Source organism: Camarhynchus parvulus, unplaced genomic scaffold (genome assembly GCF_901933205.1).
Source record: "Camarhynchus parvulus unplaced genomic scaffold, STF_HiC, whole genome shotgun sequence".
Taxonomy (NCBI): Eukaryota; Metazoa; Chordata; class Aves; order Passeriformes; family Thraupidae; genus Camarhynchus; species Camarhynchus parvulus.
In genome coordinates this window covers 19,903-33,378 of record NW_022148065.1, presented here as the reverse complement: position 1 = coordinate 33,378, position 13,476 = coordinate 19,903, and the positions used below count along the sequence as shown (strand labels likewise).

General features: G+C 57.2%; 1 protein-coding gene across 1 annotated transcript; it reads right to left on the bottom strand.

Annotated features, from left to right (window-relative positions):
* Positions 1-1,020: 1,020 nt before the first annotated feature.
* On the bottom strand, positions 1,021-13,343 carry LOC115915983 (antigen peptide transporter 2-like). The gene is given in 13 exon segments (XM_030969682.1): positions 1,021-1,600; positions 2,907-3,031; positions 4,108-4,267; positions 5,041-5,214; positions 6,260-6,448; positions 6,529-6,657; positions 8,150-8,347; positions 9,236-9,441; positions 10,632-10,762; positions 10,840-10,948; positions 12,202-12,387; positions 12,390-12,755; positions 13,273-13,343. Coding segments are annotated over 12 exon segments (2,166 nt in total). The 5' UTR covers positions 12,700-12,755; positions 13,273-13,343; the 3' UTR covers positions 1,021-1,351.
* Positions 13,344-13,476: the final 133 nt, after the last annotated feature.

The window sequence follows — 13,476 nt, the reverse complement described above, 5'->3', positions numbered from 1 at the left end:
ATAACGTAAATTAAAATTTATAGAAAAGAAAGGGTGAGATGTTGGTGTCACCTTGCCAGCCCTGGGCTCAGTGACAAGGGTTTTGGCCAATTTGATCTCTCATAAGCCTGCAGGCATTTCAGTGGCCCAGGAGCCAAAGGGGTGTGGAGTTCAAAGCAATGAGAGCATCCAGACCGGGCCTTTCACATGCTCTGTATAAAGGAGGGAGTGGAAAACAAAACCCTCTCTTGCCACATGAACATCGGGGTGAGTGGTGTCTGTCTCCTGCGCCCCTCACCCCCCACGTGTGCCCTAACACAGAGGCAGATCCAGCTCTGGATCACCTCCGTGCAGGCGAATCCTGGTGTGTGATCCATGCTGGAATCCCACGGATCCTCTCATTCTGCAGAAACAGGCAGAGAAACCAATTGCTTGGCCACGGGTACAGAACATGTGTGGGATTCCAGAAGGGGTATAGGGCAGGATTCCAGACCAGGGCATGATTGCAGAGCGGGATCAGGTGGGATGGATGGAGCAGCATTGGATTGGGATTCCAGAACAGGACTGGGGGGATTCCAAAGCAGATCAGGTGCTGTTGGTGGAGCAGGATTGGGGTGCAATGGATGCAGTAGGATCTGCTGGGATCCTTGCTCTCTGTGGCCAGATCCAGCCCATGGGATGGGGACAGACAGGGTGACGCCAATTCTCACTCTCATCCTGGCAGGAATCACCACCTGAATGATCCATGGTGCAGGTCCAACCCCTTCCCGCTCCCTGCAGAAAGCCACAAATTGCTGGCAGAGCTCATCCTGCTGCTCCCACTCATCACACAGCAGCCCTTCCCAACACTCTGACTTCCTGTTTTCCCATGTTTTAAACACAAGAATTACAGTTGTTCAAAATGTTTTATTTCTCATGTAAAAATACCCTGGTTTGGGCAATAAATCCCAGCTCCCTCCTCCAGTGCCCAGCACTTCCTCTCAGGGAAGCAGGAATAGAAAAGAGCACATCGGGAACTGGGATGAAGACACTGGGAAAGGACTGGGGACATCAGGAGCTTGGAGTGGGCACAGCAGGAGTGAGATGAGGACGTGACACCCATGCCCAGATCCATTCCTTGGGATTGATTTCCCACTCCCTGTCCCACGTCCAGGAGCAGACACGGGGACCAGGGATCATGGGGACATGGTGGATACAGGGGACACAGACACATCCAGGGAATGGGCGGGCCTGGGGGACACAGTGGGGACACAGGGAGTTGGGATCCAGAGGATGTGGGAATAAGGGAATTCACAGCACACCATGACCGGGACACCAGGAGCTGGCTGGTGACACCAGCACCGGGAATGGGGACACTGGGGCTAATTCCCCTTTATTCCCTGACAGATGCAGCCCCCTGCTCGCTGCCCATCCCGGGGGCCTCGGGCTGCCCAGTGCTGCCTCCTCCAAGGAGCAGGCGGCTGTAGGCGCCGCGGCGTTCCCGCAGCTCCGCTGGTGTTCCTGTCTCCATCACGGCCCCGCGCTCCAGCACCACCAGGCAATCGGCGCCGTCCAGCACCCGCGGCCGGTGGGACACGACCAGCACGGTCTGGGCCAGCCCAGTGCGCACCCAGCGCTGTGCCTGGGGGCAGAGAACGCTCATCCCAACCCATCCAGCTCAGAGAACGCTCATTCCAACCCAGAGAACACTCATCCCATCCCATCCCATCCCATCCCATCCCATCCCATCCCATCCCATCCCATCCCATCCCATCCAGCTCAGAGAACGCTCATCCCAACCCATCCAGCTCAGAGAACGCTCATCCCAACCCATCCAGCTCAGAGAATGCTCATCCCAACCCATCCAACTCAGAGAACGCTCATCCCAACCCAGAGAACACTCATCCCATCCCATCCCATCCCATCCCATCCCATCCCATCCCATCCCATCCCATCCCATCCCATCCCATCCAGCTCAGAGAACACTCATCCCAACCCAGAGAACACTCATCCCATCCCAACCCATCCAGCTCAGAGAGCGCTCATCCCAACCATCCAACTCAGAGAATGCTCATCCCAACCCACCCAGCTCAGAGAACGCTCATCCCAACCCATCCAGCTCAGAGAACGCTCATTCCAACCCATCCAACTCAGAGAACGCTCATTCCAACCCAGAGAACACTCATCCCAACCCATCCAGCTCAGAGAACGCTTATCCCAACCCACCCAACTCACCGAACCCTCATCCCAACCCATCCCACCCAACTCAGAGAACGCTCATCCCATCCCATCCCATCCCATCCCATCCCATCCCATCCCATCCCATCCCATCCCATCCCATCCCATCCCATCCCACCCAACTCAGTCCTACCCCGTCCCACCTGATCCCACCCAGTCCCAACCAACCAATCCCACCCCACTGTCCCATTTCTCTCAGTCCCACCATAATCCCATCATCCTGTTCTTACCATCCCACCTCCCTGTTCTCCATCCCATCCCCTTGCCCACTTTGCCATCCTGTCCAAACCATCCCCATCCCCACTGTCCCATCCCACGCTCCCGCCACCACCCCAACCCTTCCCATTGCATTCCATCTCTCTGTGCTCATCCCAGCATTCCTATCTGCTCCATTCCCACCCCATCCCACCCCCCCCATCACATCTCCTTGTCTTCATTCCTTCATTCTACTTTTCTGCCATCCTACACCCCTGGTCTCCATCCCATCCTCACCATTCCCATCCAACTATCCTGTCCTATTTCTCCACCTCGTTCACCCACACCACCCCATCCAATCCCTGTCTTCCATCACATTATTCCCACTCCATCCCAATCATTATCCCTTATTCCCACCACCCCATCCCACCATCCCATCCCAGCCATCCCATCACACCCATTTTCACCAACTGCACCCCTATCCAGACCAGCCCCCTCCACCCCACCCCGCTCACCGCTCCAGCATCTCCATCATCCAGTGCCTCGTCGAGGATGAGCACGGCTGGGCGCCGGAGCAGAGCCCGGGCCAGGGCCACGCGGCGCCGCTCCCCGCTGCCAGCCGCCCCTCCCACCCCCACCTCTGCGGGAGCAACCACAGGGGATCAGTGGGGTGCAGCCCTGGAGTTCTCCCCTCTTCTCCCGCCCCCTGTGCTCCTGTGATCAGCGGGATCCCAGCCCGAGAGGTTCCTCCCCTTTCCCCTACTCCCCATGTTCCCCCACCTCAGCAACCGTGAGGTGATCTAGGGGGGCATTGGGAAGGTTCAAGGTGTTGAAGTGACATGTGACAATGGGAAGGCAGGAGGAAGAACAGGAAGAGACAGGGAGCTTGCCACAATGAACACTGTAGGGGTGCTGAGTGGGCTAATGGGGCAGGAAAGTTCTTCAGGGGTCAAACCGAAACATTAATAAATGGGCAGTGGGTTGCTAGAACATGGATCGTAGCAACCACAATCAGGACAGTGGATCTGACCTGTGGAGCAATCCATGGGATCAGTGGGACTGACCTGCGGAGGAGGGATCTGACTGTGTGACAACCCAGGGATCAGTGGGAGCTGACCTGCGTCAGCAATCCCATGGGATCAGTGGGATCTGACCTGTGTGATCAATCCCATGGGATCAGTGGGATCTGACCTGCATCAGCAATCCCATGGGATCAGTGGGATCTGACCTGTGTCAGCAATCCCATGGGATCAGTGGGATCTGACCTGTGTGAGCAATCCCATGGGATCAGTGGGATCTGACCTGCGTGAGCAATCCCATGGGATCAGTGGGATCTGACCTGTGTGAGCAATCCCATGGGATCAGTGGGACCTGACATGCATCAGCAATCCCATGGGATCAGTGGGATCTGACCTGCATCAGCAATCCCATGGGATCAGTGGGATCTGACCTGCGTCAGCAATCCCATGGGATCAGTGGGATCTGATCTGTATCAGCAATCCCATGGGATCAGTGGGACCTGACATGCATCAGCAATCCCACGGGATCAGTGCGATCTGATCTGTGTGACCAATCCCACAGGATCAGTGGGATCTGACCTCAGGGATGCCCTGCACACCCCACCATGTGCCTCCCACGCTGCTCTCCCATCGCTGCCAGAGGATCCTGGGATCAGGGGGATGTGCCCTAGGGGTGCCCCATCCCCCTGGCTCTCACCAGTGTCCCAGCCCTGCTCCAGTCCCTGGATGAGCTCCATGGCTCCAGCAGCAGTGGCGGCCTCCCGCAGCTCTGACTCTTTGCAGTGCTCCAGCCCCAGCAGGATGTTCTCACGGATCGTTCCAGAAAACAGGACGGGATCCTGCTCCACCAGCACCACCTGCCCCAGCACCAAACCCTGTGACGCTGTCTTGGCTCCTGGTGTCCCCACCCCTGTTCCATGACCCCATCCCACCTTGGTGTCCCCAGTGTCCCCACCCCTGATCCCACTGTCCCCATCTGTGTCCCCAGTGTCCCCACCCCTCACTTCCCACTTTTCCCATCCCCATCCCTGTCATCCCCATCCCATTTCCCAATGTCCCTATCCCATTTCCTGTTGTCCCCACCCTATTCCTGGCGTCACCATCCCTCTTCCCAGAGTCCCCATTTCTGCTCCCATGCTCCTGTGGTCCCAGTTCCATTTCATTGTCTGTCGCTGACATCTTTTATGGAAAATTATTTTCTTAGGATTTTTCCTCCTGAGAAGCTGAGAGGCCTCAGGAACAAAATGTAAACATTCATTATCTGCTGCTGTGGAATGCAGCAGGTGGATCTTTGGTTGGCCCGTATTGGATGTTTGTAATTAATGGCCAATCACAGCCCAGCTGGCTCGGACAGAGAGCCTGAGCCACAAACCTTTGTTATTATTCTTTCCTATTCTATTCATAGCTTAGCTAGCCTTCTGATGAAATCCTTTCTTCTGTTCTCTTTAGTATAGTTTTAATGTAATATATATCATAAAATAATATACCAAGCCTTCTGAAACATGGAGTCAAATCCTCGTCTCTTCCCTCATCCAAAAACCCCTGTGACCACCGCCACAATTGTCCCCTGACCCCTGTCCCCATTTCCCCCACTCCACGCCCAGTGTTCCCAGCGTCCCTGCTGTCCCACCTTGCGGTGCAGGTACCGGTGCTCATATTCCGGCAGCGGGATGCCATCCAGCAGCACCGTGCCGCTGCCAGGGTCCCGCAGCCGCTCCAGCAGCGCCACGGCCGTGCTCTTCCCGCTGCCATTGGGCCCCGCCAGCGCTGTCACCTCCCCGGAGCGCACCTCGAAGCTCACATCCTGCGGCATGGGGGCAGCTGTGAGAGCCTGTCTGAAACGTTCCTCGTCTGCCTCACGATCCTCATTGGGGGACCGCCGAAGAGAAGAGCCCACTGTCTAAAAATCTCTGGCTCGGAAGGAGAAAGCCACATGCCAACAAGGCCCCGAGACCTGAGAGCATTGCTAAGCCGCTCTTTTCACAGGTGTTGTTTGCTGCATGCTACACTGAACCCAATGAAAGGAAGCAGGGGGCACCTTGCCTTTTTCAACACCAGCCTTGGAAGTTGTCCCACCTCTCAGCCTGGCTGGACTTCTCCTGAGTTTTGGGTGGTCCCCCACAGAAGACCCCTCACTTGTCTGACAACCACTGTGACAGACAGACTGAGATGTAAGAAGCCTCTCCATCAAAGTCCGAGACATGAAATCCCTATGTGAAAAGGCCGTCCCACACTCTTTCCAAGGACTGGGACTGAGACCCCTAACCTGGGGGAGGTGTGTGGGGGAGGCAAGCTGACCAAAGCCAGATGGATGTTGCAGGTGTGAGCAGCGGACCAAGAAGACAATGGCTCTTGCCCACTGCTGAACATGGACTGTGTGTACCCCTTTTCCAAACACCATTCTTTCCCCCCGAAGATACAATAAACTACCTTTTACTCTGTTACAAAATCCACCCCCCTTCCCCCATCGAAAAAGAGTATGATTGGGGTCCAGATGGACTGCACCTCTGAGATCTCCACGACGTAACAGGCGGAGCCTCGACTGGACTGGACCGAAGGACTTCACCTCTACGTTTGGTAGCTATATCCCACTCCCTCTCTCTCTCTTTTCTCTCTCTTTCTCTACATTTTTCTCTCCCTTAATCCCTCTATTGCATTTTGCTGTGGTCACTCAATAAAGCTGCATTTGTTTTGATTATCACTGCAAATCCCCTGTGCCGTGTCAGTGTTTTTTGCACCCTGAGATCAATCCACAAATCCTCACGGAACCCGTTCGTAAGGACGGGTCGTGACAGCAGGTGATGCCAGAATTCCCACGCCTGGGAAACCCCACCTGCCCCCAGACCCACCTTCAGCACAGGGCGCTCTGGATTCCCAGGATATGTGAAGGAGACCTTGTGAAAAGTGACGTGGCCCTGAAGCTCGGGGGGCTCCCGCGTCCCCCCGACATTCCCTGCGGGTTTCCGATCCAGGTATTCCCAGATCTTCTGTCCAGCAGCTGCGTTGGTCAGGAATTCATTGAAGCCGTAGAGCAGCACCTGGGGAGAAGGAAGGGGGTGGCACCGGGAGGGACAGAAGCACGGACGGACGGACAGACACGCGCATTCCATGGGATCACCTGGACATGGCTGCCAACTCTGTCCTGGTACAGCAGGAAGGTGACGAGGACCCCGGGAGTGATGGATCCGTCACGGAGCTGCTGGTGGCTCCTGAAGAGCACCATGACCCGGATGGCCAGTTCGATCACCTGTGGGTGGGGACAGGGACACTGCTGCCCCCAGCCCACTCCTGGTGCCCCATTCCATCTGCCCCCAACCTATTTATGGTGCCCCCATTCCATCTGCCCCCATTCCAACCCACTCCTGGTGGCCCCATTCCATCTGCCCCCAACCTATTTATGGTGCCCCCATTCCATCTGCCCCCATTCCAACCCACTCCTGGTGGCCCCATTCCATCTGCCCCAACCTATTTATGGTGCCCCCATTCCATCTGCCCCCATTCCAACCCACTCCTGGTGGCCCCATTCCATCTGCCCCCATCACACTCCTGGTGTCCCCATTCCATCTGCCCCCAACCCACTCGTGGTGTCCCCATCCCACTCCTGGTGTCCCCATTCCATCTGCCCCCAACCCACTCGTGGTGTCCCCATCCCACTCCTGGTGTCCCCATTCCATCTGCCCCCAACCCACTCGTGGTGTCCCCATCCCACTCCTGGTGTCCCCATTCCATCTGCCCCCAACCTATTTATGGTGCCCCCTCCACTGTTCAACCCATTGTGCCCACCATCTGCAACCTATTTATGGTGCCCCCATCTGCTCTCCCACTCCTGGTTCCCCATTCCATCTGCCCCAACCTATTTATGGTGCCCCCATTCCATCTGCCCCCGTTCCAACCCACTCCTGGTGTCTCCCATTCCATCTGCCCCCAACCCACTCCTGGTGTCCCCATTCCGCCTGTCCCCATCCCACTCCTTTATCTCTGTGTCTTCATCCCTGTTCCTGGTGGCCTCATCCCTGTTCTGGTGCCCCCCTCTCACTCTTGATGCCCCTATTCCTGATCCTGATCTGTCCCTGTTCCTGATCCTGATGTGTCACGGACACATTTCCTGAAAAATCTTTTCACCACGATTTTTCTCCTGAGAAGCTCAGAGGCCTCAGAAACAAAATGTAAACAATAATTTTCTGCTGCTGTGGAATGCAGCAGGTGCATCTTTGGTTGGTCTCATGTGGTTGTTTTTACACGATGACCAATCACAGGTCCAGCTGTGTCGGACTCTCTGGTCAGTCACAAGATTTTATTATTCATTCCTTTCTAGCTTTCTAATGTCTCCTTTCTCTTTCTTTAGTATAGTTTTAGTATATAATTTTCTTTTAATATCATATATATAATAAAATAATAAATCAGCCTTCTGAAACGTGGAGTCAAGATTTTCGTCTCTTCTCTCGTCCTGGGGACCCGCAATCACCACCACACTGCTGTTCCCAACCTTTATCCCAGTGTCCCCATCCTGTTTCCAATGTCACCATTCCCATTCCTGCCGTGCCTGTTGCTGATCCCAGTGTCCCTGTTCTGTTGTCCCCATTCCTGGTGTCCCCACTCTGCTCTCAGTGTCCCCATCTCAGCCGGTTTCCCATTCCTGGTCCCAGTGTCCCCATTCCCAGTACCCCCATTCCCAGTGTCCTCATCCCCGATCCTGGCATCCCCATTCCCTGTGGTTCCCATTCCCAGTCCCCCCTGACCCTGTAGACAAGGGTGAAGATTGCCAGCTCCAGCTCTATCTGCTCCTTCAGCCTCAGCTCCTTGGCCAGGTTCTGTCTGTGCTGCTCCTCCTCCTCCTCCTCCGCCGAAAAGGTTCGGATGGTCTCGATGGCGGCAACCGATTCCTGCACCCCCGCGGCTGTGCGGGCAGATGCTTCCAGCATGGATCGCTGGAGCGCCTGTGGCAGCAATGGGGGATCTCCAACTTTCCCAGGTCACCCTCCTGGCCCACCATCCGCATCCCGTCCCACCGCACCCGCGGCATCCCCACGATTGCATTCCCACCATCCCACACCCTTCTCTCTCACCCTCACCATTCCCATCCATTCTCCCAGTCCTAATCCCACCATCCCCATCCCCGCTATCTCATCCCGTGCCCACCATCCCACCTTATCTCATCCTTCTCTTCCCATCCACACCACTCCCATCTCCACCATTTCGTTCTATCCCCATGTCAGCACTCCCACCACCCCACTCTCCTGGTCTTTATCCCCTTTCATCCCACCATTTCCATCTCCATTGTCCCCCTTTCCATTCTCCATCCCATCCCCACCATCCCATCCCCTTGTCTTTATCCCCTTCCATCCCATCATTTCCACCTCCATCGTCCTCCTTTCTGTTCTCCATCCCATCCCATCCCATCCCCACCATCCCATTCCCCTTGTCTTTACCCCCCTCCATCCCACCATTTCCATCTCCATTGTCCCCTTTCCATTCCCCATTCCATCTCATCCCATCCCACCCAATTCCATCCCATTCCCACCATCCCATTCCCCTTGTCTTTATCCACTTCCATCCCACCATTTCCACCTCCATCGTCCTCCTTTCCATTCTCCATCCCATCCCCACCATCCCACTCCCTTTGTCTTCATCCCCTTTCATCCCACAATTTCCACCTCCATCGTCCTCCTTTCTGTTCTCCATCCCATCCCATCCCATCCCATCCCATCCCATCCCATCCCATCCCATCCCATCCCCACCATCCCACTCCCCTGGCCTCCATCCCAGCTCCACCATTCCCACCTTCCTTCACTCCCCTCCCACTCCTTCCCTGCTGTACTCCCGACCTGTTTGCGGGTGCTCTGGATGCGGCGGGTGGCGATTCCAAGGGGCACCTCCAGCAGTGCCAGCAGTGCCAGCCCCGGTGCCAGCCCCACCATGAACCCCCCCACCACCAGGGCCATCACCAGGCTCCGGAGCAGCTGGTTGGCCCCACTCGGTGCTGCCCTGCACACCCGTGGCACTTCCATGGAAAACTGAGCCAGGAGCTCAGCTGCAGGGCGGAAAAAGAGGTTGGGATCGTGGTGGGCGAGACCACGATCCCATCCTGGATGATCCCATTCGGGATGGGAATGATGTGATGGGCACCAGAGGGATGGGATGATGGGAATGGGTGTGGAGATGGTCAGGGTGGAATGGGGTGGGACAGGGGAGATGGGATGGCGGGAATGGAGATGGTGGGATGGGGTGCTGGGATGGTGGGAGGAAGATGGGGATATGCAACAGGGTGGAGGCGTGGGAGTGAGAATGATGGGGACAGAACAGTGGCTAGAATGGGAAAGTGGGATGGGGACAGGATGGAACACTGGAGTAAAATGAAGCCAGGAAGATGGCATAGGATGGAATGGGATGGGATGGTGGGAATGGGAATGATGGGGATGGAGTGGTGGGATGGGATAACAGACAGGATGGGATGGGACGGGATCAATGGGATCAGTGGGATGGGATGGGATGGGATGGGATGGGATGGGATGGGATGGGATCAATGGCATGGGATGGGATGGGATGGGATGGGATCAATGGGATCAGTGGGATGGGATGGGATGGGATGGGATGGGGGATGGGATGGGATCAATGGGATGGGATGGGATGGGATGGGATGGGATCAATGGGATCAGTGGGATGGGATGGGATCAATGGGATGGGATGGGATCAATGGGATCAATGGGATGGGATGTGATGGGAATGATGGGATGGGATGGGGATGATGGGATGGGATGGGATGGGATGGGATGGGGATGTTGGGGTGGGATCAGTGGGATGGGATGGGATCAATGGGATGAGATCAATGGGATGGGATGGGATGGGATGGGATGGGATGGGATGGGATGGGATGGGATGGGATCAATGGGATCAATGGGATGGGACGGGATCAATGGGATGGGATGGGATGGGATGGGATCAATGGGATGGGATGGGATGGGATGGGATCAGTGCGATGGGATGGATGGGATGGGATGGGATGGGATGGGATGGGATGGGATGGGATCAATGGGATGAGATCAATGGGATGGGATGGGATGGGATGGGATGGGATGGGATGGGATGGGATGGGATGGGATCAATGGGATGGGATGGATGGGATGGGATGGGATGGGGGATGGGATGGGATGGGATGGGATGGGATGGGATGGGACAGGTGGGATGGGTCAGGTGGGATGGGGCTGGGCCATGGCCCGTTACCTGCTGGTGTTCCCTGGAAGAAGTCCAGGTCTTGGTGCACCAGGTGGGAGAAGAGCCGCAGGCTCAGGCTCTGACGGAGACGCGCCATCAACAGCATGAAGAGAGACCCCCGGCAGCCAGAAAACAGCACACTGTGGGGACGCGGGGACACGGTGACATCAGGGACGTTGGGGACATGGGGACAGGCCCTGGGGATGCTGCTACCCACCTTGTGGCTCCAGCAGCCGCCACCATCCCGACAGCTCCGGCGGTGACTCCATCCCCACTCCCGATGGCATCCAGCACCTGCCCGGTGACGTAGGGCCCCGCCATCTCCCCTGGGTGTCACCGAGGCTGTGTCACCACGGCTGTGACACTGACACAGGGGGACCCTGATTTGTGAGGGGCAGGACCCCGTCTGGGGAGCGGGGATCTAATCTGGGAAAGGCGGGACATGATTTGGGCAGGAGACAATTTAGAGAGGTCAGGGCCCAATTTTGGGGGCTTAGTGACAAATTTAGGGATTTTACACCCAATTTAGGGTGTCAGTACCAATTTTGGGGGTTCAGCACACAATTTCATGGGTCGGAACCTAAACATAGGAGATCAGGACATTAAGATCCCAGGCCTTAGAGGTCAACATCCATTTTTGGGCATCAGACCCTAAGTTTGAGGGTCAGCACCCAATTTTGGGGGACCGACAATCAAGTTTGCAGGGTCAGAACCCAATTTGGAAAGTCAGCACCCCATTTTGGCAGGGTCAGCACCCAACTGAAGGGGTCAACTCGCAATTTAGGAGGGTCACCACTCAATTTTAGGGTGGTCATCGCCTATTTAGGGGCTCAGCACTTAATTTTTAGGCGCAAGCATTCAATTTTGGGGGGCGTCCCAAATTGGGGGGGGGCCTAATTTCAGGCTGCAGAGCCCAAATTTGGGGTGTCAGCACCTGTCACCACATGTCAATGTCCTAGGGTGACATTAGGATGCTTGTGTCCCCATTCATGTGTTCTGTTTATGCAGGATATCATGTTCTTTGCCTTCAAGGCTGGCTCTGAAGAGTGAAAGTTTTGTTTTGGTTTTGTTATCAGCCTGCTCCCCCACGGCTGGCGGGACACAGAGACGGGACAGTACATGGTGCTGCTTTTGCTTTTTGCTTTGCTCTTGCTTTTGCTTCTGCTCATTAGTTATTTTAGCTAAGCAGTCCAAATTTTTCCCTGGACTGTTTTTCCTTTCCCTTTTTTGGAACCACTCAAACCTGCTCCAGACTGGGACCTGGGAAACACCGAGAGTTTGCACCTTGTGGCTGCAGCAGCTACCCCAGCACCAGAGGGACTGATAACAGAGTGACTGATAACAGAGCAACCACCCCCAAGAGAGACTTTCTGAATTTGTCATCTTTTTCAGAGTGCTGTCACCCGGTATTGTTCATTTTGTGTTCTAGGGGTGCTTTGCCTGTTAAATAAACAGGTTCTTTCCACTTTTCTCTGTGGAATCCTTCCTGACCCGGTTGTGGGGAGGGGCCGCGTGGGTTTGCTTTGCCCTCTTTGGAGTTTTTCTCCCAAATTTGCCCCAAACCAGGACAGCCACCCACCAACGACGGCCAGCACGAGGCAGAGCACGGCAGCTCCAAGGACGTTCCGCTCCTCCCAGGTCAGTGCCAGAGCGCGCCGCACGCTGCCGGGAGCCTTGGGGACCCCTCCGGGGGTCTCGGCGACGCTGCCGGGGGCCGGGGGCGCGGCCCAGGCCAGCATGGCCAGGGCGGCAGCGGCGTGGGTGACCCGAGCCAGGCGGGCGCCGCGTCGCCAGCAGCCCCGGGCGGCCCCGGCGGCCCCAGGAGGTTCCGGAAGGTTCCGAACACCGCGGGGGTGGCGGCAACCGTGACGGCGGCCGCGGTGGCTCCGGAGGGGCGGCGAGGGAGCGGCAGCCAGGTGGCCGCGGCCAGGATGGGCAAGCGCAGGGCGGCCTCGAGCCACACGCCCAGCGCGCCCAGCGGCGCCAGCAGCGGCACCAGCGGCGCCAGGAACACCAGGGCCAGGGCATCGGCCACCAGCAGCACGCCGGGCAGGAGGCCGGAGGGTGGCAGCGCCATGGCGGGACCGGTACGGACCGTGCTCCCTGTGGGGCTCCCCGGGAACGAGACACAGCCTGTGGAGTCACCAGTGAAAACCAGTGAGGACTGGGGCGCTCCCCTGGGCACACCAGCGCTCCCAGTCTAGAGTAGGGCGACACCAGTCCAGCCTGGGGTGCTCCCCAGTCCACACCAGTGCTCCCAGTCTAGAGTACGGCGATACCAGTCCAGCCCCCTGAGCCCACCAGTCCACACCAGTGCTCCCAGTTCAGCCCCCTGAGCTCCCCAGTCCAGACAAGGCACTCACCAGTGCACACCAGTGCTCCCAGTTCAGCCTGGGGTGCTCCCCAGTCCATATCATTGTTTCCAGTTCAGCCTGAGGCATTCACCAGTCCACACCAGTGCTCCCAGTCCAGCCCTCTCAGCTCCCCAGTCCACACCAGTGCTCCCAGTCCAGCTTGGGGCACTCACCAGTCCACACCAGTGCTCCCAGTCCAGCCCTCTCAGCTCCCCAGTCCACACCAGTGCTCCCAGTCCAGCTTGGGGCACTCACCAGTCCACACCAGTGCTCCCAGTCCAGCTTGGGGCACTCACCAGTCCACACCAGTGCTCCCAGTTCAGCTCCCAAAAGGACCGTTAAGGTTTCGCTTTCGAGCCCCGCCCATCCCTGCTCTGCCCCGCCCTGATACGCCCCGCCCCGCCCACAACCCCGCCCAGACCCCGCCCCTTTCCGCCCAGACCCCGCCCCTTTCCGCCCAGACCCCGCCCCCTCCTGGCATGCCCTCCTTCCCCTCTCAA